Source organism: Lissotriton helveticus, chromosome 1_1, assembly GCF_964261635.1.
Source record: "Lissotriton helveticus chromosome 1_1, aLisHel1.1, whole genome shotgun sequence".
NCBI classification, from domain to species: domain Eukaryota; kingdom Metazoa; phylum Chordata; class Amphibia; order Caudata; family Salamandridae; genus Lissotriton; species Lissotriton helveticus.
In genome coordinates, this window is record NC_136057.1 from 486,261,677 (window position 1) to 486,285,930 (window position 24,254).

Consider the following 24,254-nt stretch of genomic DNA (forward strand, 5'->3'; position numbering starts at 1 on the left):
CTGTGCCCAAACGCCCCTCGCATCATGTGATCAGTCAAGGATAGGTTTCTCAGTTGCATGGATGCACTCGGTTGATGTGACTTCCTGTAGTTGCTTGGTCTTCCCCTCTCTAGGGTTGGACATACTAGGTGTCTGTGTTTCATAATCTGTTGGCCTGTCCCTCGCCATGGCACTACAGCAGGAATGCCAGCTTCTTCTACGCGACCGGTGGCAGTGAAATGTTTCTTCACAGCTCCTACCACAAGCAATGTTATAGGATGCATTTGTTACTGCAACACCGCCTCTCTGGGGCCCTGCATCACCTTTGCGCATTCGGCTCAACCTCCTATCATCCTTTCAAGTTAAGACATGCGATGGCCATCCAATCTAAGTCTCCTAGGACCTTGCCACCTAACCTTCCTTTTCAATCTGACACATTGTGAGTCTGTCTGGCTCTCGTCTTCATTACTTTCACAATCAAAAGAGCAATGTGGCAAGATTCTGGCTGGCATATCCGAGAGCCTGACTGGAATACTGAAGATCCTAGGGCCCTTAGCTGAGATCCAAACTAGCATATTACTCATCGAGGCATAAAGGAGATTATCCTGGCCACTTGAATGATTTAACAATGCAGCGCACTGTGAATCCAGTCAACATGGCTAAAAATATTGATAATTTAGTGTTTTATTCTTGATGCTTAACCCACCCTAGTTCTGCATGAAAAAACACGAATTAGCATTTTGCATGAGAAGTATAGTGCTCAAAGCAGAAGAAAGCAAAAACAAAGCAGTCGAGTTTGGGTGAAGATTAGAAATCCATCCGTGAAAGATGACCAGCATTTGTTTTGATTGGATAAAGGAGGATAGGGTTGACAGCAGTCTGTTTCCCCTTCTTGTGTTAAATTAGAATTGACAAAGCATTTAGGCCTCACCTTTGAACGACAGTAGCCCATCAGAGATAATCAATGGACTGATCCAAGCCCTTAAAGTATTAGTTTTAGATACCACGTGCCTCAACTACAGATGTAGATGAGAACTAAAAAGTGTGCTTTCAAAATCGTGTTCTCTTGCCGGTGTCACACCCCCACTCACTTTCTCTCTCACCACCCCATGCCCCCTTCAAAAATCCCTTTCTCTTACACACACACACCACACCACACACACCCACCACACACACCCACCACACACACCCACCACACACACCCACCACACACACCACCCACACACAGCACCCACACACACATAAACACCACACACACACACACACACACACACCCCCTTCAACCCCATGCCACCCTTAAGAAATCCCGTTCTCTTGCTGGTTACACACACACACACACACACTCACTCACCATGCCCCCGCCACCCACTGTAACGTGCTATTTTCAGCGTCTGAAATTACCAGTTTTCTAAATATTGATATTATAATATCAAACAACTGGGAGCATGGAACTGCCAACGTGGCTGAGGAGACCGTGGCCCTGGTTGAATAATCTGTTTGACCGCGATAACAGAGATAGATGTTTTTGGCTGTGGCGACTGAGACTACAGTCTGACTTTACCGTGGCTCCTTGGGCTGGCACACCATATAATTATGCCGGCTGCCAGGGGAGATATTGCTATAATTATCCTCACTAGTATGACTAAACCCAAGTTTTTTTTAATTTTTGTAAAATATTTTTTTCCCATTTGGAAGGCTGCTCGTGCATTCTGAATCCAACCTCGATCATTCCTCTTAAGAATTACACCTCACCACACATGTACACCTCATTTTCGGTGTGTGTTTCTGTAGAGGTTTATTAAGTAATTGCACAGAAACATGGATGATGGAGTATGGCTTTGCACTTATACTTAGTAAGTCATGTTAACATAGATCATTTAAACACGCATTTTATAGGTGTATTTGCAATGGTGGTTTGGTCTCAAAATGTGAGATGTATGCAGTTATGATCTACTGCCACCTACCATGTTATTCATAGCGCATATTCATTTCTGTACATTGGATTGTGAAGTAAATAACCGATTGTGAAAATTATACGCAAACTCCTTGTAGGCCTGAACTTCTTGATGATTTACTTTTGCTGCATATTTCAGTGACAAAAATACAGCTCTTCTGCGTGACCTTGGTGTTATGTGCCTAGAAATTGAGCATTTGAGTACAGTGCTGATTACCTAATTTGCAAGGATTTTAATGTTTTCATTTTGAGAAAATGCTGAGCTTTATGTGGATTTGTATAGCCTCTGCCTCGTAAAAATCATTTTCATTTTCCTCTTTAACTTCAGGTGAAAGGTCTTGTGAAGCAGCACATAGACTCCTTCAACTATTTCATCAATGTGGAGGTATGTGTCTTTATAATCCCGCGTGTAAGGGTTAAAGGTCAGTCAGCGATTCAATTCAACCGCTTACTTCTAACAAGGTATTTTTTTCCCTTTTTAGATAAAGAAAATCATGAAAGCTAATGAAAAAGTGACCAGTGATGCCGACCCGATGTGGTATTTAAAGTACGTAGCCTTGTTTGTTCTCTGGTATTTGTTAAGGGAAATGAGTCTCAAGCTTTTCTTTCTTAGGTCTCTCCTACGCAGTGTGCATGCGTTGCATAGGAGACCTTTAGCCATCTTGCAGCTCTTTTTCAAAGCACATACTTGTGCTTGTGGCGGCAAACAGCTTGCGGGAGTGAGCAGCGGCGCGCCACAAGCCTAAGTATGTGCTTTGAAAAAAAGCAGACTGGTCTCCCCAGCGTGCGCGCACCACTCACGGGTGCACCCCTCCGCCTCTCTCTCCCGATGTAGCCTGCACGCTTTAAAAAAAACCAAAAACTTTCAGTGCGAGGCGCGCGCTTGTCTGCTTTACAATAATGATCCCTTCCTTTTCCACCGCAGTGGGAAGTCCTATCTTTGCAGTGTGTTTGAGTACCAGAGGTTGTTCCAGATATGTATTATCACTCTTTATTATAGTGGTCTGACTACAAGGTCCTGAATGCACTAGTTAGGACTCTCTTGTCTTCCATCAGTGTGCTGCACCTCTGCTATTTTTTCTCACACCGGTCTTGCTTTTAGTTTGCTTGCAAATAGGTGTCACTCTTTGTTGCCCCTACTGTCCTGACACTTCCTCAGGGACCCCACATACGATGAGTTATTTTTATCTTGTATGATTTCGTCTTAAAATAACCTCAATTCCACACTGCTCAAATTGTTCTTTTATCAATCACCAACACAATTCATGAAACATATAATTTCAGACCGGGCCACAATTACAAACTTGTACTCACACGTGTTATCTTGCACATCTTCACTATCTTACATCGCCTTCACTGGCAAATGGCCCCAAATCTTTTTTTTTTTTAAATTTGTTTTTATTGCAGATTCACTGTAAATCGGTGACTAACACTCAGATATTTCTGACGTGAGACACACGTAGTGCCTCACCCTATCGTAATGTGGACACACGGCCATTCAGCCCACATCCCGGAGGTTGGGCGGCAAAGTTTGATAAGGTGTCACTGACATGCCCCCCATACATTTCTGAGCAATCAAAGAGCATTCCAAGCCTCTGCTTTTTTCGTGAACTAAACTCCCCCCCTCCCCCCCTTAAACAGCAAGAAAACACGTTTTAACCTTCCTTCAGATTATGAACCTAGAACCGAGCAGCAGCTGCCCCTTCCCACCCACTCCCCCTCTCACCCACGCCACTAGCACACTACATTGTTCCACGTGACAAGTCTCCCTTGCCCCCTGCCGGCCCATTAACACAATAATGAATTGCAGCTTGTCAATGTTGATGTCCTGTGTACCCCAGTGGCCCATCCCGCTCCCGGCAAAGAAGGCCCACCCTCACAACCCCCCATCCAACCAGTGGTATTGTCTCCATTTGGACCAAACTCTGCGGAATTTTGTGGGACAGCCCCTGGCTTTATAAGTCACCCTTTCAGCTGCCATGTAGAGGTCAAGCCCTCTCCTCCATTCCTCAAGGGTCGGTGAGTCCGGCGCCCCCCAGTGTTTTGCGATGTCTCTTTTCGCCACCACCAATGCTAGGACCAGGAAAATGAGGAGGGGGCGCGTCAGATCTACCTCATTGGTCATGCCCAATAGCGCTAACTTGGGGTCGTGTAAGATTGAGGCCTCTAGGACCTCCTCCAGTTCTTTGAATATCTGGGTCCAATATGTTTGTATGACACTACAGGACCATATCGTGTGAAAGAAGTCGCCCACCTGGCCTTGACACCTAAGACACCCTGGATCCTCTATTTTCCCCATTCTACAAAGCCGTTGTCTGTCGTAGTAAGTTCTATGGAGTACATTGAACTGAATCAGACGTAACCGGGACTTGACCGCCACCTCCCGGGGATGCATCAGAACCGTGTCCCAGTCCAGATCCTCCATCATTCCCACATCTGCCTCCCAAGTAGCCCTCAACTTTGCTAAGTCCCCCAACATATGGTTGGTTAGTGTTTTATATGTCAGGGAGACCACCTTTTCCGACATCTGTTCCTGAAGGAGCCGCCCTTCCAGAGGGGCGTACTCGGGAATGTCTGTGAGTGAAATGTGTTGGGCATTCCATGCGTGGCGTAGTTGTATATATTTAAAGTGTTGCGTGTTATGGAGCCCAAATTCCGACTTAAGTACCTGGAACGATTTGAGCTCTCCCCTGGCAATTACGTCCCCTATCGTGGAAATGCCTATGTCGTCCCATCTCTGGAAGCCCCGTAATTTGTTGAGGTCCACTAGCCACTGGCAGTGCCACAGTGGAGTCTGTCGTGTAGGCCTTTTATCCCATCCCATACGACGGTTGGCCTTCGTCCAGGCAGCTATAGTTAAGGCTGTCGCCGGGAGGAGTGAGGTGCTACGAGAGGGTCCATATAGATATGAGAGTAAGTGTTTGAGTGACATTTTCGCTCTTTCCAGAGCGTAGGTTGGGTGATCAGCTGGGGCATGGAGCCAATCATTTATCGGTATGAGATGTTCAGCCCAGTAGTAAGCCTCTAGATTGGAAAGTGAGATCCCCCCACTGTATTGATGCCTCTGTAGCGTCGATAGGGCCACTCTAGCATGCTTGCCCAGCCAGAGGAAGGAGCGCATGTCCGCATGGATCCTACGGAAGACCGCTGCCGGTAACGGGTAATATTCATTTTGCAGAGCATATAGGTATTTCGGCAGTGTGACCATTTTAAACATGGCCGCCCTGCCTAGGAGTGTCAACGGGAGCTGCCTCCACCGATTCATATCCGCCGCTAGTATGATCCGTTCTAAATTCCTACTGAAGGAAAGAGGCTCATCCGCAGTTATATATATCCCGAGATATTGGAAACCCTCTGAGGTTGGCTGGAGAGCGGCAGGTATAGGGCCCCAGTGGTTCAGGCCCCTCGGGTCGTAGAGTACCGATTTATGCCAGTTTATTTTGTGTCCCGCCATATTACCATATCGTTCTATTTCTCGGAAGAGCTCCGGGATCGAGGTGTCCGGCTCGGTGACATAAAGCAGAACATCGTCTGCGTTGAATGAGATTTTTTCAGACTGCGGGTCCGTGGCACTGCCCATAAAGCCGTGAATTGCCACGTTATGCCGCACCCTGGCGGCAAGCACCTCTATCGTAAGGGTAAACAAGAGGGGGGACAGGGGGCATCCTTGTCGAGTGCCTCTCTGAATCTGGAACTCGCGTGATAGCGTCCCGTTCACCCGTACCCTGGCTTTCGGGGCAGTGTAGAGGAGTCGCACCCATTGGATGAAATTCGGCCCAAAGCCAAACCGGCATAGAACTGCAAAGAGGAAGGGCCAATGTACTGCGTCGAACGCCTTTTCAGCGTCCAGGGAAAGGAACCAGTGAGGGTCACTACGGCCTCTGACTAACTGGAGCCAATTATGGGTCCGTCTGAGATTCAATTTAGTGGCTCTGTCAGGTAGGAAACCCGACTGGTCCATATGTACCAGACCCGTAATAACTGTCCTCAGGCGGGCTGCCAAGATGGTGGCTAGGACCTTCACCTCCGTATTCAGGAGGGAAATCGGTCGGTATGAGGCGCATTCATCCCGAGGTCTGCCGTCTTTATAGATCGGGACAATGGTGGCCCTAGTTAAGTCTGGGGGGAGTTCTCCTTCTCCAAGGGCACCAACAAAGAGGCTCTTAAGGTGCCGCGTTAGTAGGTCCGCCGTACGCTTAAAGAATTCCGCCGGGAAACCATTGGGGCCCGGGGTTTTCCCTGGCCTCACTCTAGCGAGAGCCTCTGTAATGTCATCCACCGAAATGTCCGCCTCCAGGGCGTCCATGGATTCGGGTGGCAGGGTCGGTAGGAGCGTTCCATCGAGATACCGGAGCGCCTCTTCTGGAGTTGCAAGGTCGCGGGCTGCATAGAATGCCTCGAAATGTGTAGCGAAAGTTTCGGCTATCTCCGTGTCAGTGTTGACCTTGTCGCCCCCAAGGGTTCTAACACTATCTATCCATCTCTCCGCACTTTCGTTCCTGCTAAGCCAAGCCAGTAGCTTCCCTGACTTGTCCCCCACGTCATATAATCTGTGTAGCGTGGCGAGGGATTGGGTCTTTGCTTCGTCAGTCACTAGTTCCCTGTATTGTTTCTGTACGTCTAGAAGCCTCCTAAGGGTCTCGGTGTTTGCCCGCGCCAAGTGGTCTCTTTCCCTCTCTAGAATGTCCTGTTCCAATGCGGCCACGTCAACCTGAAGTTTCCGTCTTTCCTCACCTAACCTGGCGTTTATCCTATCCCTAAGTACCGGCTTCATGGCTTCCCATAGGGTAACGCTGGAATCCACCGTGCCCATGTTTTCGGCCAGGTATACCTTAATGTCGGCCCGTATGCCTCTGAGTATGTTCGTGTTCTGTAAGTCCCACGCCGCCAGGCGCCACGATCCAGGATGCCTACCCCGGGCCTGTCCCACACCAACGTACAGTGGAGAGTGATCCGATATACCCCTGGCTCTGTATTCTGCAATGTCGTCCGCTTTCAGGTATTGACGGGACATAAAGACGTAGTCAAGTCTCAAACACCCCATGTGCCCCAGAGTAGTGTGAGTACGCCTGTTGTGTTGGGTGGAGCCACCGCCAGACGTCCGTGAGACCTATGGCTGACATCTTGCTGCAGAGTGTAGTTTGGTGTCCGCTCCTAGCCACAGCACCAGTTCTGTCGCTACCAGTGTGCATGACATCGTTGAAGTCCCCTCCCACTATTTGTACCGTATCAGAGGTTTCTAGGAGTATATGTGTAAGCGCCGTGAGTGTATGGGGTTGTAGTTTGGGCGGTGCATAGACCGAGATAAGCGTAAAGGTACGTCTGTTCCAAGTACCCTGCACTCCCGCGTAAGTCCCCTGGGGGTCTAGCCATGTGCGTGTGACGCAGAATGGCGATGATTTTTTAGCTATGACTGCCACCCCTCTAGAGTCCGAAGTGTATCCCGCATGTGCTAACACCCTGTGCCTCCCCCGCGCGATAAAAGCACACTGAGTGCCCTTGAGGTGAGTTTCTTGCAAAAAAGTGAAGTCTGGGTCCACCCTTTTAATGTAGGCATTCACTAGGCCTCTTTTTGATTTTGGAGCCCAACCCATTGACATTCCACTTCAGGATGCTCAATCTCCTATCACCCCTTGTGGAGTGACTACGGTACTCGCCATTGGAACGCATGGGATCTACCATCGCCTGGACCCCGGCATGTATAGGTGAAGCGTGTGTTCAGTGCGTGCTGCTGGCTGCGTTCAGTGAAAACGTGTTTCCCCCAACTTTCCCCCCCTGGACCCTCGTCCCAACAAACAAGAGAACTCCCTTTCTTCCCCCCCTCCCCACCTCCCTCCCCTTCCAGTACTATCCCTATACAGGACATGACTTTCCGCAGGAGTAGGCCTGTCGCCCACCCACAAACACCTTCCCTGTCAAGTACCCAGGGAACAAAGAGTCAAATAACTAGTAAACTTGTGTAACAAAGAAGCGTGTCAACTTGCGTGCTCTCCACTCCTCTGGCCAGATGCCAATCCCACGACCCGTATACAGCATTGTTCAAAGGACTTGGCAGATAGGGGACGTCTGCGCCTCACTAGTGGCAATCACTGTTTCGTGTCCCTGTGGTTCACGATTTAGAGTCATGTGTCTCCGATTCCGGTGCGCTCAATTGTCCAGAAATGTCCTGTTCCATCACACGAATCTCCTCCACAAGCGGATGCGCGGATAAGCTTCCTCCCCCTAGGTCCTCTTCTGCAGACGTGTGGCCTGCCAGGTCGTCCTCCTCGCCGTCCTTCGATCGGGCGTGTGATCGTAGCCTCGCAGATAGGGAGTCTGTCCTGGCCGTCCCCACCGGCGAGGCCGAGCGTCCTCTTCTCGTGGGTCCCACATCCCGGCCATAGTAGGGCGTCGCCTGAAATTGCCTCCTCGACTTCCTCGCAATTCTCTGTCTTTGCGCCTTAGGAGGGTCCCATTGGGCTGCGCCATGTTGGGATCTCTCCGATACGTCTCTGCTGGCTCTTTCCCTGCTGTTCAGAATCGGATGTTCCTCCAGCTATTGCCATGCGTCTTCCGGGTGAGTGAAGAAAAGCGACTGGTCTTTATAGATCACCTTGAGCTTGGCTGGGAAAAGGAGCATATATGTGATCCGTAGATCTCTGAGCTTCGCTTTGACGGAGTCGAAGGCGCGGCGTTGTTTTTGCACCTCCTGGCTGTAGTCCGGGAAGACCATAATATGAGCGCTTTCCAATCGTATCTCTCCCATCTTTCTTGCCTCTCTGAGGATGAGGTCCCTGTCGGCGAAGTTAAGAAAGCGTGCAATGACTGGTCGTGGTCGAGCTCCCTCCGGAGGTTTCGCCAGAAGAGCCCTATGCGCCCTCTCAATGATGAAGCAGGGGGAGAATTGCACCGCAGGGAAGGTCTCCAGGAGCCACGTGCGTAGGAAGGACACCATGTCCATTTTCTCGATCCCTTCCCTAAAGCCGACGAAGCGGAGGTTGTTCCGACGTGCTCTATTTTCAGCATCATCGACCTTCCACAGTAGTTGGCGGTGAGACGCTTTCAGTTCCGCAATGTCCTTGCGTAGGGTGGTGATGGAGTCCTCCGCCTCACCTACTCGCGTCTCAGCAGAGCTGACCCTGTCAGAAAGGTTCCGAAAGTCCTGCCGCAGAAGTGTCACCTCCGAGCATACCTCCCCTATTTTCACTTCCAGTGCGGCCCTCGATTCCTGAATGTCTGTTTGGGACGCTTGAATGGCCTCCATTAGTAGCGCGGTGTCGGAGCGCGCACCAGACGTGTCGCTGGGGCCTACTGCGGCCGTACGCGGAGCTGTGAAGCTGTCCATTGTCCCCTGCTTGGGCACTTTAGGTGGTATGTCTCTTTTCCCCATGGTTTGCCGGGTCCGGTCGAATAACCTGAGGGGTTCCCGAGGCCCCACCAGTCGCAGGTCCCACCCGGCCACCGGGGGTGGTATCGTTGGTGTCCCACCCCCCCAGGAAAGTCAGGCGGCCGGCCGCGGCCTGAAGGACTGGCCGTCTACAGCGTCTTCGGTCGGTGGCCCAACTGCAGGACACAGAAGCCTGACAAAGCACGAGGACGGGCCGGCGTGCCACACCCCAGAGAGTCACCTCGGGAACCAGGAGCCCTCACTCACGCGGGGCAGTGATGCACCCAGTAGGTCTGTCCAGTGTCTCCGGTCGCTCTCCCTCCGCGCCCCCCAAGGCGTCCTCCGCCCGGTTCTTAGACTCTCCCAGCGCCTCCACTCGTTAACAGTATGTTCCCCTCTGCGCAGTGAGTGTAGGTGCCCCTCAATAGCGGCGGGGACTTCGTCTGGGCAGCAGCCGCCGAGGGGCCCACACTACCTGATGTGGATGGCCGCCATGTTAGTAAGGTCGGCGAATCACCAGGGCAGTCAGGGGGGTCCACCTCCTCAGTGTCTGCGGGCTCCAGTTGCCGCCCAGCCCTTCCTTTTCCGCGCCTCAGGATTGTCGCAGGGTGAGGGCTCTCGGCGAGCTCCGGGACAATTTTAGTCTTGCGTCTCCGGAGCCGCCGCCATCTTGGTGAAGTATCGGTATCTTCCACGGGGCTCCCTGTTCCCTCCTGCGGCCTCTGACGGGGGTCAGCTCCGTGCATGCACCCCCTCGGGCAGACTGAGGAGCCGCGCCACCGACCTGCAGGATGTCCGCGTGTCCAGGGGTAGGTCCCGGTCAGCTCCACTCGCGGCTCTGCCGTCACGCTGCCATCTTGCGGATCGCCGGGGCGCCAGGGGGGTCACTGTCCGGCCAGCGCTGCTCCGTCCACCGTGACCGGATTCGTTGTCCGGCGTGCCCGCCAAGGTCAGGGCAGTCGGGGGCACCTCCGATCTCGGTTTTGATGCCGTGTGGGTAGTTTAGTAGGTCGGATTACGAGGCATCCAGCAGGAGCTCCGGAGAAGCACGACTTAGCTCGTCATGCTGCTGGCCACGCCTCCCAAATGGCCCCAAATCTAGCTCCATTCAGAATCCAGCGTGTCTTCTCAGTACCTTTTTACTCTGTTCATGTCCCATATATTTCTTCTACCAATTGCTTGCTTAAAGACAGCTTGTAAAACTAGCATTGGCACAACCAATAGGTTTTACCTTTTCAACATCTATGGCTTAAATAAACAAACATTGGCATAGCCAATAGGTCTCGCCTTTGGGATCTTATAAGTGTTAGTTATCCAGCACAATATCCTTGGTCCAACAACAGCAACTGTTGCATGGCTAAACACTTATACGGTCCCAAAGGCGAGACCTATTGGCTATGCTAATGCTTGTTATCTCGTATACTGATTTTGTGGCAGATTTGCACGTAGATGATTATTGGTCCAAACTGAAATACAAGCTGCATTCAAGCGGATAGACCTTCAGTTGCAGACTGAGGCGTACCACAACAAATCAAATACATTTAAATAACAAGATGCACATTTGGCCCAAAAGTAATGATGCAGAGTTGAAAAAATGCAAATCATGAAAGTTTATTTGAAGATTAGTAAAGTTACAAATTCAAATCAATTGAAAATGAATAATCTGAACATGAATGTATTAATCAATATGATCCAAAGCAATCCAGAATCCCAAATACAGATACAAACCGTTTAAATAGTTCATAAAGTAAATCAAAGCAGACTCATTTTCCATGAAGGGAAGTTCCCTACCATACTAAGCTAGAGAAATCTGGAAATTGGTGAGTAGTCCGACAGAAGGTGTCGGCTAGTAAAACCTCTAAAGGCAGAATAAAAAAAATGATTTGGTCATGTAAATAAGAATGGAGTCTGCCCAGGAGTCTAGCTCATTCGGGCAAGTGCAAAGAAAGCGTCTCCTGTGTGGAGAATGGAAAGGGCACCTGAACTGACTAACTCAGCAATGCAAAATACAGTCATCTCTTCTATGATAAGTTTGACTCCCTATGATTCCCATGAAGAAAGCCAATCTGGATTAAACATAACATGTTGCATTAACAAAGTCTAGGACTTCTTCCCAGCTGCCAAATGGAGTCTCTGCGGAATAACCTTCGGCTGGATATCTTTATCAGATTGATACAGTTTGATCTGAACATTCTCACTTACAGGTGCGGGACTCATTATTCTGGCTTGTAGGTAACATACACAGATAAACATTCACACAGAAACTAAAACAATGTGATGCATTTGAATTATTGTTGATCTGTGCAGCTTGGCTCCTTTAAAGGAGAATGAGGAAAAATCCACAGCAGACAGAAAACATTACAACTAACATAAGACATTTTAGATTGAGCCCTTCATTAACTATGGTCAACTTTAACATGAATATCACAGTGTATGGAGCAGATTTTGTAAATGTTTGTGAAAAGCGTTAATGATATATCTCCACTACTGACTTTGCTTGATTGCTATTGTGTTAATTTGTGGGAAAGTGGCTGCTTGGGGACAGATAAACCTCATTTAGCTATGTCCTTTTCCAGCGTTTCTAATTTCTGTTTTGCATGCGAGGTAACTGAAGTTTGCCAATTGTACCAAAACAGTAATTGAAATATGAGCCTTTTACCACCTTGAAAGAAGTGAAATCTCTCATCATTCTGGGGTGCAAAGGGTACATGTTGAATGATGTCGCGGTTTCACACATGGTTCCCTATTGCTCATCCAACACTACATCAGCCGCGGAGGGGGGAATGTGCACTAGACTGCAGCTCTGATCCCTGTCTCTACAGCAATACAGAAATATTGGCCCTTACCCAATTCACAAGTGCCTCATGGTTATTTATTGCACACTTTGTCACTTCGGATGATTAGGTTTAGCTGGCTAAGGCAGCTACAACTCCGACTTAGGCCAGTGTCCGTTGACTAGTTGCAGCTGAGAGACCTGCAGTCCTGTGTTATCTTGCAATCCCTATTATAGTGATCCAGCTGTGCCTGTACATTTCTGACACTTCAAAACCAATTTTATGGGGTCTATTATGGACTCTATTAAGTAGAATGGTTCTGCTTTTTTAATCACCCCTCTACCAAACACTCTTTCATATTGAAAAAAGAACCAGTTGGAGTGGTAGAGTTATCTACCCTTTGAATTTTTTACCCCACCTCCTATGTTTCTTACACTCCCTGTCAGGAAATCTTGCATAAGCTCCTGTAGATCCACTGGATGAAAGGGTATTTTGTGATCAAGTAATTGGGAGTGACCCTAGCCCTCTTTATCCCCTCATCTGTCTTCAGTGTTACCTAGAGCCATCCAAAGGTCCAGTATAATCACTCTATTCTTGGAGCTCATCGGCCCTGTTTGCCATTAAATGACCAGGGAGTGTGTTAAAAGTGGCTGATCTATCCCGTAACACAAGACTATTGCTTTTGACTCTCATTCTTTTTATGGAAATATTATGTTATGCATTATGCAATGGTGGGATTGCAAACTCCTCATAAAAAGTTAAATAAAGTGCATTAAGAACTGGTAGCTCTTAGGCATTAATGCACCTCAGTCAACATGCTCCACTCCTCATGTATTCCCTGGTTGGCCTAGCCTGTTTACTTTTTTTCTGCTAAACTCTGGATTGGACCCTTTACTTGCATGCTCAGCAATTTAATTTTCTTTACATCATGATGATGAATGTATCCAGCCATCCAGACCAGGAGTAGCTGCCAAGGCCCTCCTAAGTATCCCAAGGACCGGCTTCAGGTTTTGCCTCCATACAGTGATCAACACTCCGCTCAGACTCCTTCTTAGATGCTCTTAGCACCCCTTGTGTCCAGCCCTTGTGTCACAAAGCAGTTCCCAGATTCCTCAGTGCAGACCCAGACAACATGGAACTAGTTTAATCAACAATCATCGCAATTCAACTGGGAAGCTAGACCCAATGCAGCAACCGGTTGTGACTTTGGTTTCTGCTACATCAGTTGATCAACGAGGGATGAACAATTCGCAAGGCCCTCTCTTCACAATAATGGTCACCTAGAGATGCGGGACACTTCTACAAATGCTAGTCCAGAGCGCAGTAGTGGTTACCATAAGGATCTGCACACAATGAGGTACTTGCAGTATTGTCATGGCCAAGATCTTGAGACCCCATCACCCCCAATGTATAATGAGTAAATCCATTACTTTGTTGCCTGAGACAACGCTCTCACTAAAAGTCTCACTAGTCATGCAAAGTTATGTCAAGCAGGCTCAGGAGATCTGGTGGGTACCTACCTCCTAGCTTGCCATCTAAAAGTCTCTATTTAATGTTCTTGTATAGATCACCTGGACTCTAAGGAATTAGGGGGCATCACATAAAACTTGATGATACATAAAAGCTTGTCTATGTAGTTTAACAACTAGTAGCATACAAAGTAGAATACATTAAATTATTGTATTGGAAACACAGCGAGCTTTTATCCGATGTAATGGGGCTTGTTCGGGAACTGGGAAGATGGGTGAATTTTGAGGTACTTCTTGAAGAGAAAAGGGCGAGAGTAACTGCTGTCCTCTTGCTGGTTTGAGAAATGCCCAAAGCAAAAAATTGGTTCCCTTTGGGACTGATAATGTGTACGATGTGAGGCTGGAATTAATCCACTTCTCAACAGAATCAGTTATGGTATATTTACAATACATTGATAGTATTGCCAAAAAATAAAGGACACACGTCATCCTAATTGTTATAAATCTTGTTCTTGGAATGATTTGCACATAATTATATTGTTAGAAGGGCCGATCCCCGAGGGTCAGGATATGCTCTCCCGACCACCCCGTTACCCACCACTCCCAAGAATACTGCAGAGTCTTAACGTGAGGTCCTCGCCGGGGAGGACTTCGGGTCTAGGATCGTACACACTGAGGTCACACCACACTTATGAACGGACACCACACCGTGGATTTCAATAAGCAAGTTCTTTATCACACAGTAGGGATTTAGGCAAAAGGAACACGTATTTACAAGCAATCAAGGGATCGTAAAGTCTCAGTGGTAAGGAGTAGGGAAGCGGGACAGTCTCGGTATTAGGCCAGTACGAAGCGTACCCTGCGCACAGCTCTCAATCCTCGAACCGGGGGATACGGAAGATGGAGGTCGTACTGGCTGCTCCACTCACTGCTTCTCGAACCAGGTCGTGTTGGTAGCGTCGATGGTCCAGCTGGACCAGAGTACTCCTCGAGCCGCGACGAGTTCAGCAGGGCTCGATCCGGAGTGAACAGAGTGTCTGTCAGTTCTTGAGGAGCCGCGACCACGTCAGCAGGGCTCAGGGTGTTCAACGAATGTCCTTAGAGGTCAAGGATGAGCCGCGACGAGGTCAGCAGGGCTCCGAGGTTCCAGTTCCTTCTTCACAAGGATGAGCCGCGACAGCGTCAGCAGAGATCAGGGTGTTCAACGAATGTTCTTAGAGTTCAAGGATGAGCCGGGACGAGGTCAGCAGGGCTCCGAGGTCCTAGTTTCTTCTTCACGAGGATGAGCCGCGATCAGATCAGCAGGGCTCTCTTGTCCAGGATACAACTGCCCGCTAGTTCTTGGGCGGGCCTTGATATAGTGCTGGGGCCCTTTGATGTCCGGACCCTCGCAGGCGGAGATCTCATGCCTCGGGGCTGATCATCGGAGTCTTCCGTCGGCTGGCCCTTTGATCCTTTTGAAGATGCGTCCGGGGATTCCCAGACGCCCAGCAGGGTCTGGAGCCAGCTCTCGGGGAGGCCAGGGGTGCGATCGAAACCAGTTCACAGGGGAAGGCCAGAGGTGTGAGAGAAACCAGTCTCCCAGGGGAGGCCGGAGGTGCAATCAAAACGCCTTAGTCTTATCTCACTCCGGAAACCCTCTACCCCCCAGCCGGGCATGGCGCGCCTGAAGCCTAAGTTTCGCTGGGGCCGGGGTCAGGCAAGGCCTAGGGAGTCGGGGACCTCGGAAGGGTAATGGCGGCCAGTGGCCCTGTGGGGTGATGCAGGTTCTGGGCGCTCGGTGCCGGGAAGTGGGATGGCGGAATGCGGGGATGGTCGTCCGTTTGTAGGGCCGTGTAGGGAGCGTGGCGGACAGGGGACGGGACGACCAGGGGTTTCTGGGTGCAGGGCTAGGCTAACGGGGTGCTGAGGAACGGGGGGAACCACGCCACGAGGCCAGGTCCAACACGCGTCCCCCCCCAGCTGAAAGGCAGAGAGAACTACCCACCCCCTTGGGAGTTCTCTTCACTAAGGTGGAAGAACCGGGACAGGCCGTCCGCGTTGGCGTGGTCAGCACCAGGCCGGTGCTCAACAGTGAAATCCAGAGAGGTGTGGCGCCGCGGCCAGGGCGACTGACGCTGGAATCTGGGGACCACGGTTCGATCCCCGGCTCCGGCGGCAGGGTAGCCCAGCACCATGTGACTCTGGGCAATAGCTCGCTTAATCTTCCCGACGGCCCCCAGCGCCTAGAGACCCTTACGGGTGATTGTGCGCTTTACAAATGTGGACTTTACTTTACTTTACTTTTATCCCCTGGAGGGAGATGGACCAGCGTAACAGTTTGGGGTTCTCCCCTGTCATCTGCATTAGCCACCGGAGGGGCCGGTGGTCGGTTTGGACCCAGAAGTGAGTACCGAACAGGTAGGGCCCCAACTTCATCAGGGCCCAAACCACCGCGAAGGCCTCCCGCTCGATGGTGCTCCACCTTTGCTCTCGAGGGAGTAACCTCTGGCTAATGAAGGCCACTGGCTGGTCTAGGCCCTTTTCATTCATCTGAGACAGGACTGCTCCGATGCCATGCTCGGACGCGTCCGTTTGGACCGCAAACTCTCAGGAGTAGTCGGGGGCCTGCAGTACGGGGGCAGTGCACATGGCGACTTTCAATGCTTCAAACGCCTCCTGGCAGGCGGGGGTCCAGCTAACTCTCTTGGGCTGCTCTTTGAGGTCAATTCTGTGAGGGGGACTACGATGCTGCCATTCCCCTTTATGAATTTACGGTAGTTCCCAGTGAGCCCCAGGAAAGCCCGCACTTCCGTCTGGGTCGTGGGGGCCTCCCAGGCAACGATCGCATTGATCTTGGGTTGGAGGGGCTCCCGACCTTGTGCCCCAGGTAGACCACGGACCCTTGTCCGATCTGACATTTACTGGCTTTGATGGTGAGACCCGCTCGACGCAGGGCCATCAACACCTCCCAGAGGTGTTGGAGGTGTTCGGTCCAGTGGGAGCTGAATACCGCGATATCATCTAGATAGGCGGCGCTGAATCCCTCCAACCCAGCCAGTACCTGGTTAACTAGCCTCTGGAAGGTGGCGGGGGCATTTTTCATTCCGAAGGGCATCACGCGGAAGTGGTAGTGGCCATCCGGGGTGGAGAAAGCGGATCTCTCCCTGGCCCCCTCCGTGAGGGCGATTTGCCAGTACCCGCAGGTCAAGTCGAAGGTGTTGAGCTAGTGAGCAGACCCTAGGCGGTCAATGAGCTCATCTGTGCGGGGAATGGGGTGTGCGTCGGTTCTGGTGACTGCGTTGAGCCCACGGTAGTCCACACAGAACCTCAGCTCGGGAACAGCGCCGGGGGCGGCGGCCTTCGGAACCAGGACCACGGGGCTGGTCCATGGACTGTCAGAGGCCTCGACCACTCCCAGGGCTAGCATCTTGGAGACTTCGGCCTTGATACAGGCACGAGCTCGGTCAGGGACGCGGTAGGCTCTGTGCCGTACCGGAGGCTGTCCCCGGTGTCCACATCGTGGACGCACCAACTGGTGACTCCAGGGACGAGAGAGAAAAGGTCCGAGAACTGTCCCAGTAACTGGCGGCAGTCCTCGCGTTGCTCAGGGGTGAGGGAGGAGGAGAGACTCACTCTCTACGGAGCCATCTTTTTCCTTCGCACACTGGAGATCGGGGAGAGGCTCCGTGTCCTCTTCCGCTCCGTCGTTGGTGGCGAGGAGAAAACTCAACTCGGACCACACAAACTGTGGTTTGAGGCGGTTCACATGGAGGACCCTCAAGGGGTTCCTGGGGGACTGCACATCTATGAGATAGGTAACTTGGCTCTTGCGTTCCACCACTTTGAAGGGTCTGGTCCATTTATCCTGAAGGGCACAAGGTTCCACTGGGGCCATCACCCAAACCTGCTGGCCGAGCTGAAATTCGACCAGAGTGGCATTCTGGTCATACCAACGTTTCATTTCTTCCTGGCTCGCCTCGAGGTTGGCCTCGGCAAGCTCCCGGAACCTCCAAGTCTGGTTCCGGAGGGCCAGAATGTATCGAAACACATCTGGGGGTGGATCCTGGGGTGCCGCTTCCCAACCTTCCTTGACCAGGCTGAGGGATCCCCGGACGGGGTGCCCGTAGAGCAGCTCGAATGAGCTGAACCCCAAGGATTTCTGGGGGACCTCCCGGTAGGTGAACAGAAGGCAGGGTAGGAGGATGTCCCACTTGCGCCTCAGGGGCTCCTCGAGACCCATGATCATTCCCTTGAGGGTACGCTAAAATCGCTCAACCAGGCAGTTATCTTGAGGGTGGTAGGGGGTGGTGAACTTGTACGTCACCCAACACTGTTGCCACAGGGACTTCATGTATTTGGAGATAAAGTTCGTTCCTCGGTCGCTCACCACTTCTCGCGGGAATCCCACCCGGGAGAAGATCCCCATGAGGGCCTGCCCCACTACGGGGGTCGTCACCGTTCGGAGGGGAATGGCCTCTGGGTACCGGGTGGCATGATCTACCAGGACGAGGATGAACCTGTGGCCTAAGGAGGTCCGGGGGTCCAGAGGCCCCACGATGTCTATTCCCACCCGTTCAAAGGGGGTACTGACAACGGGGAAGGATTGGAGCGGAGCCTTGAGCTTCCCTCCGCTCTTCCCGCTGGCCTGGCACGTGGGGCAGGACTTGCAGTGGGTCTCCACATGGGCGCGTATACTGGGCCAATAGAAATGAGTGACTAGACGGTGATCGGTTTTGTCTTGTCCCAGGTGTCCCTCCAGGGGCACATCACGGGCCAGGTTCAGGAGGAAGCCGTGGAAATGTAGGGGTACCACCAGCACCTGGGCTGACCCTAGTTTGGCTGACTTCTGTTCACTATATAAAAGGCCGTTTTCCCAATAGACATAGTGGGAGCCGGACTGGTCACCGGCAGCCTGGACGGCGGCCTGCCACCGCAGTCCGACTAGAGAAGGACAGGAGGTCTGTTCTAGGCAGAATTCCTCTCCGGAAGGTCCTCCTTCCTGGCGCCACTGGGCTAACTCAGGGAGGTCGTCCAAGTCTGGGGTCTGCTCGACGGGAGGGCCTAGGGGACCTGCGTCGGGGTCAATTTCTTCGCCGGGGGGTAGTTCGAGGTCCTCGGGTCGCTCGCTGCCCTCCGGGTCGTCAGAGACCGGGCTAGGGGTCTCTGGTTCCACCCCCCCGGGGGCGGACATTCTGGCGGTCGTGGCTCGTGTGCTTACGCAGGCCCATTCGGGTAGGCCCACCATCTCTAGGTGAGTCCTTCGCTCCACCTGCTTCCATGGGGAGCTCTCCAGATTGTTGCCCAGGAGACAGTCCACGGGCATGTCGGTGCGGACGGCTACCCGTAAGTCACCGGAGAATTTCCCCCCACTCAAACGGGACCTGAGCTATTCGGCAGGTGCGGACGGAATTGTCGGCTGTGATCATCCTGCAGGAGGCGTGGGGTATAATTTGGTCTTCTGTGACCAGGTGACAGCGCACTGCGGTGATGCTGGCTCCTGTGTCTCGGAGGGCCCCTATGCGGTGCCCGTTGACGGTCACCTGTTGTCGGTAGTTCTCAGTGTTGTCGGGCAGGGCGGCTCCCGGGACCATTTCCCTATCCACAAGGGAGACTAATGGCATGACTGCTGGCTCCCACCCCTCTGTGTCTTCTATCTCTTCCTCTTCTAGGGCCACTGTGGCTATCTGGCGCGCGGGGGGACTCGCAGCAGCGGGGTTCTTGTTCATGGGGCAATGGGCATCACTGGCATAATGCCCTGGTTGCTGACATCTGTAGCAGGCTGTGCTGACTCGGGGTCCCGGTCTACCTGAGGGGGGCCCTGCTCTAGTCACCGGAGGGGAACTTCCGGACTGGTTTCGGGGGGAGGGGGGGCTGCGCTGGGGCCGGACTGGGATCCCACCGCTGCCTAGTAGCACAAGAGGGGTACAAAGTTCCCCGATGAGAATGTGAAAGGACAGGTGTGTGTAACATAGAGGAAGGAAAAAAGGGAAAAGGGCATTTCCCTTTTTGGAACTAAAACCCTCACACGCCTAGCAAGCTAGATGTCATGCTTCATCATATGGGTTCTGCTCCTCGTCGGACTGGCGCTGCAATGTCTGACGGGCACCCGTAAAGGGACTCTTTATCGGAGATCTTGGGTGAGAGGGCGGGTGAAAGTGTAGTCGTGAAGTGGTGGTGAATAAAAAAGGTGGGTCAGTCCACAGGAACTTTATTAGCATGGCTGACTCCCTTGGTTAAAATAGGTGGGAGGGGAGATGTGTGCTGGGGAGATCACAGCAGAACATCTACAACCCCCAGGTCAGGTCAACATGTTTCTTGCCGACATGGAAATTCTTCAGGACCTAAGTGCTCAGTACTACACAGTGAAAAATGGAAATAAATATAAAAATTAAATGTAAAGGTGAATTACAACCTTATTCCTGGAGGTCAATAAGTAGGCAGGCCAGCAGGTCCTGCTATTGTAATGCGACCCTAAGTGAGTCCCTAAGGTGCATCGCAGTCAGCTCCCGTGAGACCTGCACAATGTGTCAGATACCCGATACGTGCGCTGTCCAAGCCGTCAACAGCTACCCCCACAAGTCTGGTCAGGACGATGGAGCGACTGGTGAGTTCTTCGCTCCACCTGCTTCCATGGGGAGCTCTCCAGATTGTTGCCCAGGAGACAGTCCACGGGCATGTCGGTGCGGACGGCTACCCGTAAGTCACCGGAGAATTCCCCCCCACTCAAACGGGACCTGAGCTATTCGGCAGGTGCGGAAGGAATTGTCGGCTGTGATCACCCTGCTGGAGGCGTGGGGTATAATTTGGTCTTCTGTGACCAGGTGACAGCGCACTGCGGTGATGCTGGCTCCTGTGTCTCGGAGGGCCCCTATGCGGTGCCCGTTGACGGACACCTGTTGTCGGTACTTCTCAGTGTTGTCGGGCAGGGCGGCTCCCGGGACCATTTCCCTATCCCCAAGGGAGACTAATGACATGGCTGCTGGCTCCCACCCCTCTGCGTCTTCTATCTCTTCCTCTTCTAGGGCCACTGTGGCTATCTGGCGCACGGGGGGACTCGCAGCAGCGGGTTTCTTGTTGATGGGGCAATGGGCATCACTGGCATAATGCCCTGGTTGCTGACATCTGTAGCAGGCTGTGCTGACTCGGGGTCCCTGTCTACCTGAGGGGGGCCCTGCTCTAGTCACGGGAGGGGAACTTCTGGACTGGTTTCGGGGGGGGGGGGCTACGCTGGGGCCCGGACTGGGATCCCACCGCTGCCACCAATGTTAGAAGGGCCAATCCCCGAGGGTCAGGATATGCTCTCCCGACCACCCCATGACCCACCACTCCCAAGAATACTGCCGAGTCTTAACGTGAGGTCCTCGCCGGGGAGGACTTTGGGTCTAGGATCGTACACACTGAGCTCACACCACACTTATGAACGGACACCACACCGTGGATTTCAATAAGTAAGTTCTTTATCACACAGTAGAGATTTAGGCAAAAGGAACACGTATTTACAAGCGATCAAGGGATCGTAAAGTCTCAGTGGTAAGGAGTAGGGAAGCGGGACACTCTCGGTATTAGGCCAGTACGAAGCGTACCCTGCGCACAGCTCTCAATCCTCGAGCCGGGGGATACGGATGATGGAGGTTGTACTGGCTGCTCCACTCACTGCTTCTCGAACCAGGTCGTGTTGGTAGCGTCGATGGTCCAGCCGGACCAGAGTATTCCTCAAGCCGCGACGAGGTCAGCAGGGCTCGATCCGGAGTGAACAGAGTGTATGTCAGTTCTTGAGGAGCCGCGACCACGTCAGCAGGGCTCAGGGTGTTCAACGAATGTCCTTAGAGGTCAAGGATGAGCTGCGATGAGGTCAGCAAGGCTCCGAGGTTCCAGTTCCTTCTTCACGAGGATGAACCGCGACAGCGTCAGCAGGGCTCAGGGTGTTCAACGAATGTTCTTAGAGTTCAAGGATGAGCCGCGACGAGGTCAGCAGGGCTCCGAGGTTCCAGTTTCTTCTTCACGAGGATGAGCCGCGATCAGATCAGCAGGGCTCTCTTGTCCAGGATACAACTGTCCGCTAGTTCTTGGGCGGGCCTTGATAAGGTGCTGGGGCCCTTTGATGTCCGGACCCTCACAGGCGGAGATCTCATGCCTCGGGGCTGGTCGTCGGAGTCTTCCGTCGGCTGGCCCTTTGATCCTTTTGAAGATGCGTCCGGGGATTCCCAGACGTCCAGCAGGGTCTGGAGCCAGCTCTCGGGGAGGCCAGGGATGCGATCGAAAAAAGTCCACAGGGGAAGGCCAGAGGTGTGAGAGAAACCAGTCTCCCAGGGGAGGCCGGAGGTGCAATCGAAACTCCTTAGTCTTATCTCACTCAGGAAACCCTCTACCCCCCAGCCAGGCATGGGGCGCCTGAAGCCTAAGTTTCGCTGGGGCCGGGGTCAGGCAAGGCCTAGCGAGTCGGGGACCTCGGGAAGGGTAATGGCGGCCGGTGGCCCTGTGGGGTGATGCGGGTTCTGGGCGCCCGGTGCCGGGAAGTGGCATGGCGGAATGCGGGGATGGTCGTCCGTTGGTAGGGCCGTGTAGGGAGCGGGGCGGACAGGGGACGGGACGACCAGGGGTTTCTGGGTGCAGGGCTAGGCTAACGGGGTGCTGAGGAATGGGGGAACCACGCCATGAGGCCAGGTCCAACATATATCTAAACAGAATATATACACTATAGGTTACTAATAAGTGCTACAAATGTGAAGAAGTGGCTCAGTGTTTGTGGTGAATCACTCATGAATGGTAGTACAAGGGAAGTAAAGATCGTAAATGTTCATGACGGTGGCTGTAAGTGGGTATTTATGAACCGGGGATGGTACTGCTATTCCCTATAGCTGTAATAGATCAGTAATGTAAGCTGTCCATGTTTTATAATATGTTACTGTTTCAACCCCTCAGAAAGGACTTAATGGGAGTGGTTGGCAAACTGAACAAATGTTAACAATAGGTTGTTCTGGGGAAACTTTGGATTTCAAAGGGAGTCAAAAGGCCGGCTTCTGCTTTGGTATGTTGGATGGGCTGCTAGGGCACAAGCATTCTGGAGGGCGAGCCCCATGCGAGTTGGGAGGCGTTCAGGGTATGTTTCTGTCCCAGGTATGGAAATCAGAAGGTACACTGGCTTGGGTCTCAGTGGGTCAGCGGATGGCAAAAGAAAGGACACAAGTAACGTTCTTCAACAGGTATACACTTGTGATGTCTGATACCTCAAATGTTGCATCAAGACTACAATGGGATCGAAAAGCAGAAACAAACAGTGCATCTTCTGCTGATTCACGGTGAAGAAGGTGGGTGCATCATATCATAGCGTCCTAGTGTAAGTGGCCGCATTAGAAGCATCCTGTCTTACGAGTAAGATGTTAGAAGAGTCTAACCAAGAGATTAACATTTTGAAGAAAATCTAATTAGAAAACCATTCTAAGATTGAAAAGAAATGTGCCCAGTTATGACAAAATATGGATGTGTCGCGTTTTATTACAGGATCGCTATGTGTAAGAAGAATAACTAGGAAAAAAACAAGTTGACATTATGGGAACGTACAAAAAGAAATGGGTTATTTTTTCGGAGAGCTCAAATAGTTTGGAAGAACAAGATGGAGAACTACCAGGGACATCTGCACATGCAGTAGAAGGAGATAGTTTTAAAGCTAATGAATACTATAGTAAAATACATTTCTTTTATAGACCCTGGGAGGAAGTGAAGAGGGATGGAGGGAGGAAAAGGAAGATGCACCTACTAGGAACTAACAAGAGAAGGAACTTAAATACAAATGTAAAATTACAAATAATAAAGCCGTGTAGCAAAATGTCGCATATTGAAGAAATGAAGGTTTCTGAGAGAGGATTGTTCTGTAGTCCAGCTTCAAATCCATTTAGATATGCAAATATTGTTCAGGAAAATATGTTTAAAGGTTTTTTTTTAAAAGGGCAAAGACAATCCTATATGTTTCTGTTGTTATTGGCTGAAGAGCTAAATCTAGATTCTAGTCTCCAAAACCAACAAGCATTGGCATAGCCAATAGGGCTCGCCTTTGGGACCTTCTAAGTATTTAGTTATGCAGCACAATATCCTTGGTGCAACAACATCAACTGTTGCGTGGCTAAACACTTATGAGGTCCCAAAGGCGAGACCTATTGGCTATGCCAATGTTTGTTATTTTTTGTTCTTGGGGAAACCGGGCTAGTGCCAGGAGAGTTAAGGGTGAGTGGCAGGGTGGTGAGGAGTGAATGCCAAGAGGGACAAGGGTGACTGTCAGGCCATGGGGGTGAAGGGTGAGTGCCAGAGAGGTGAGGAGTGAGTGCCAGGGAGATGAGACGTAAGAGTCAGGAGGGTCAAGGGTGAGTGCCAGGGAGGGGAAGGGTGAGTGCAGAGAATGGGGAAGTATGAGTGCCAGGGGTGAAGGGTAGCTGCCAGGTCAGGGGGATGAAGGGTGAGTACCAGGGAGATGAAGTTTGAGCGCCATGGAGGTGAGACGTAAGAGTCAGGAGGGTCATGGGTGAGTGCCAGGGAGTGGAAGGGTGAGTGCAAAGGGTGAAGGGTAGCTGCCAGGCCAGGGGGATGAAGGGCTCGTGCCATGGAGGTGAAGGGTGAGTGCCAAGGGGGCGAGTAGTTAATGCCAGGAGGGACATGGGTGAGTGTCAGGGAGGTGACAGTTGAGTGTCACGCTGAGTCAATGCTGAGTGGCAGAGAGGGAGAAGGGTGAGTGCCAG

At 51.7% G+C, this 24,254-nt stretch overlaps 1 protein-coding gene across 1 annotated transcript in view; it reads left to right on the forward strand.

Annotated features, from left to right (window-relative positions):
- POLR3B (RNA polymerase III subunit B) overlaps window positions 1-24,254 on the forward strand; it is a 943,591-nt gene that overhangs the window by 277,005 nt on the left and 642,332 nt on the right. The window contains exons 3-4 of the mRNA XM_078673925.1: window positions 2,262-2,318; window positions 2,416-2,480. Of these exons, the coding sequence (XP_078530051.1) occupies window positions 2,262-2,318; window positions 2,416-2,480 (122 nt within the window). The remainder of the gene's footprint in view (window positions 1-2,261; window positions 2,319-2,415; window positions 2,481-24,254) is intronic.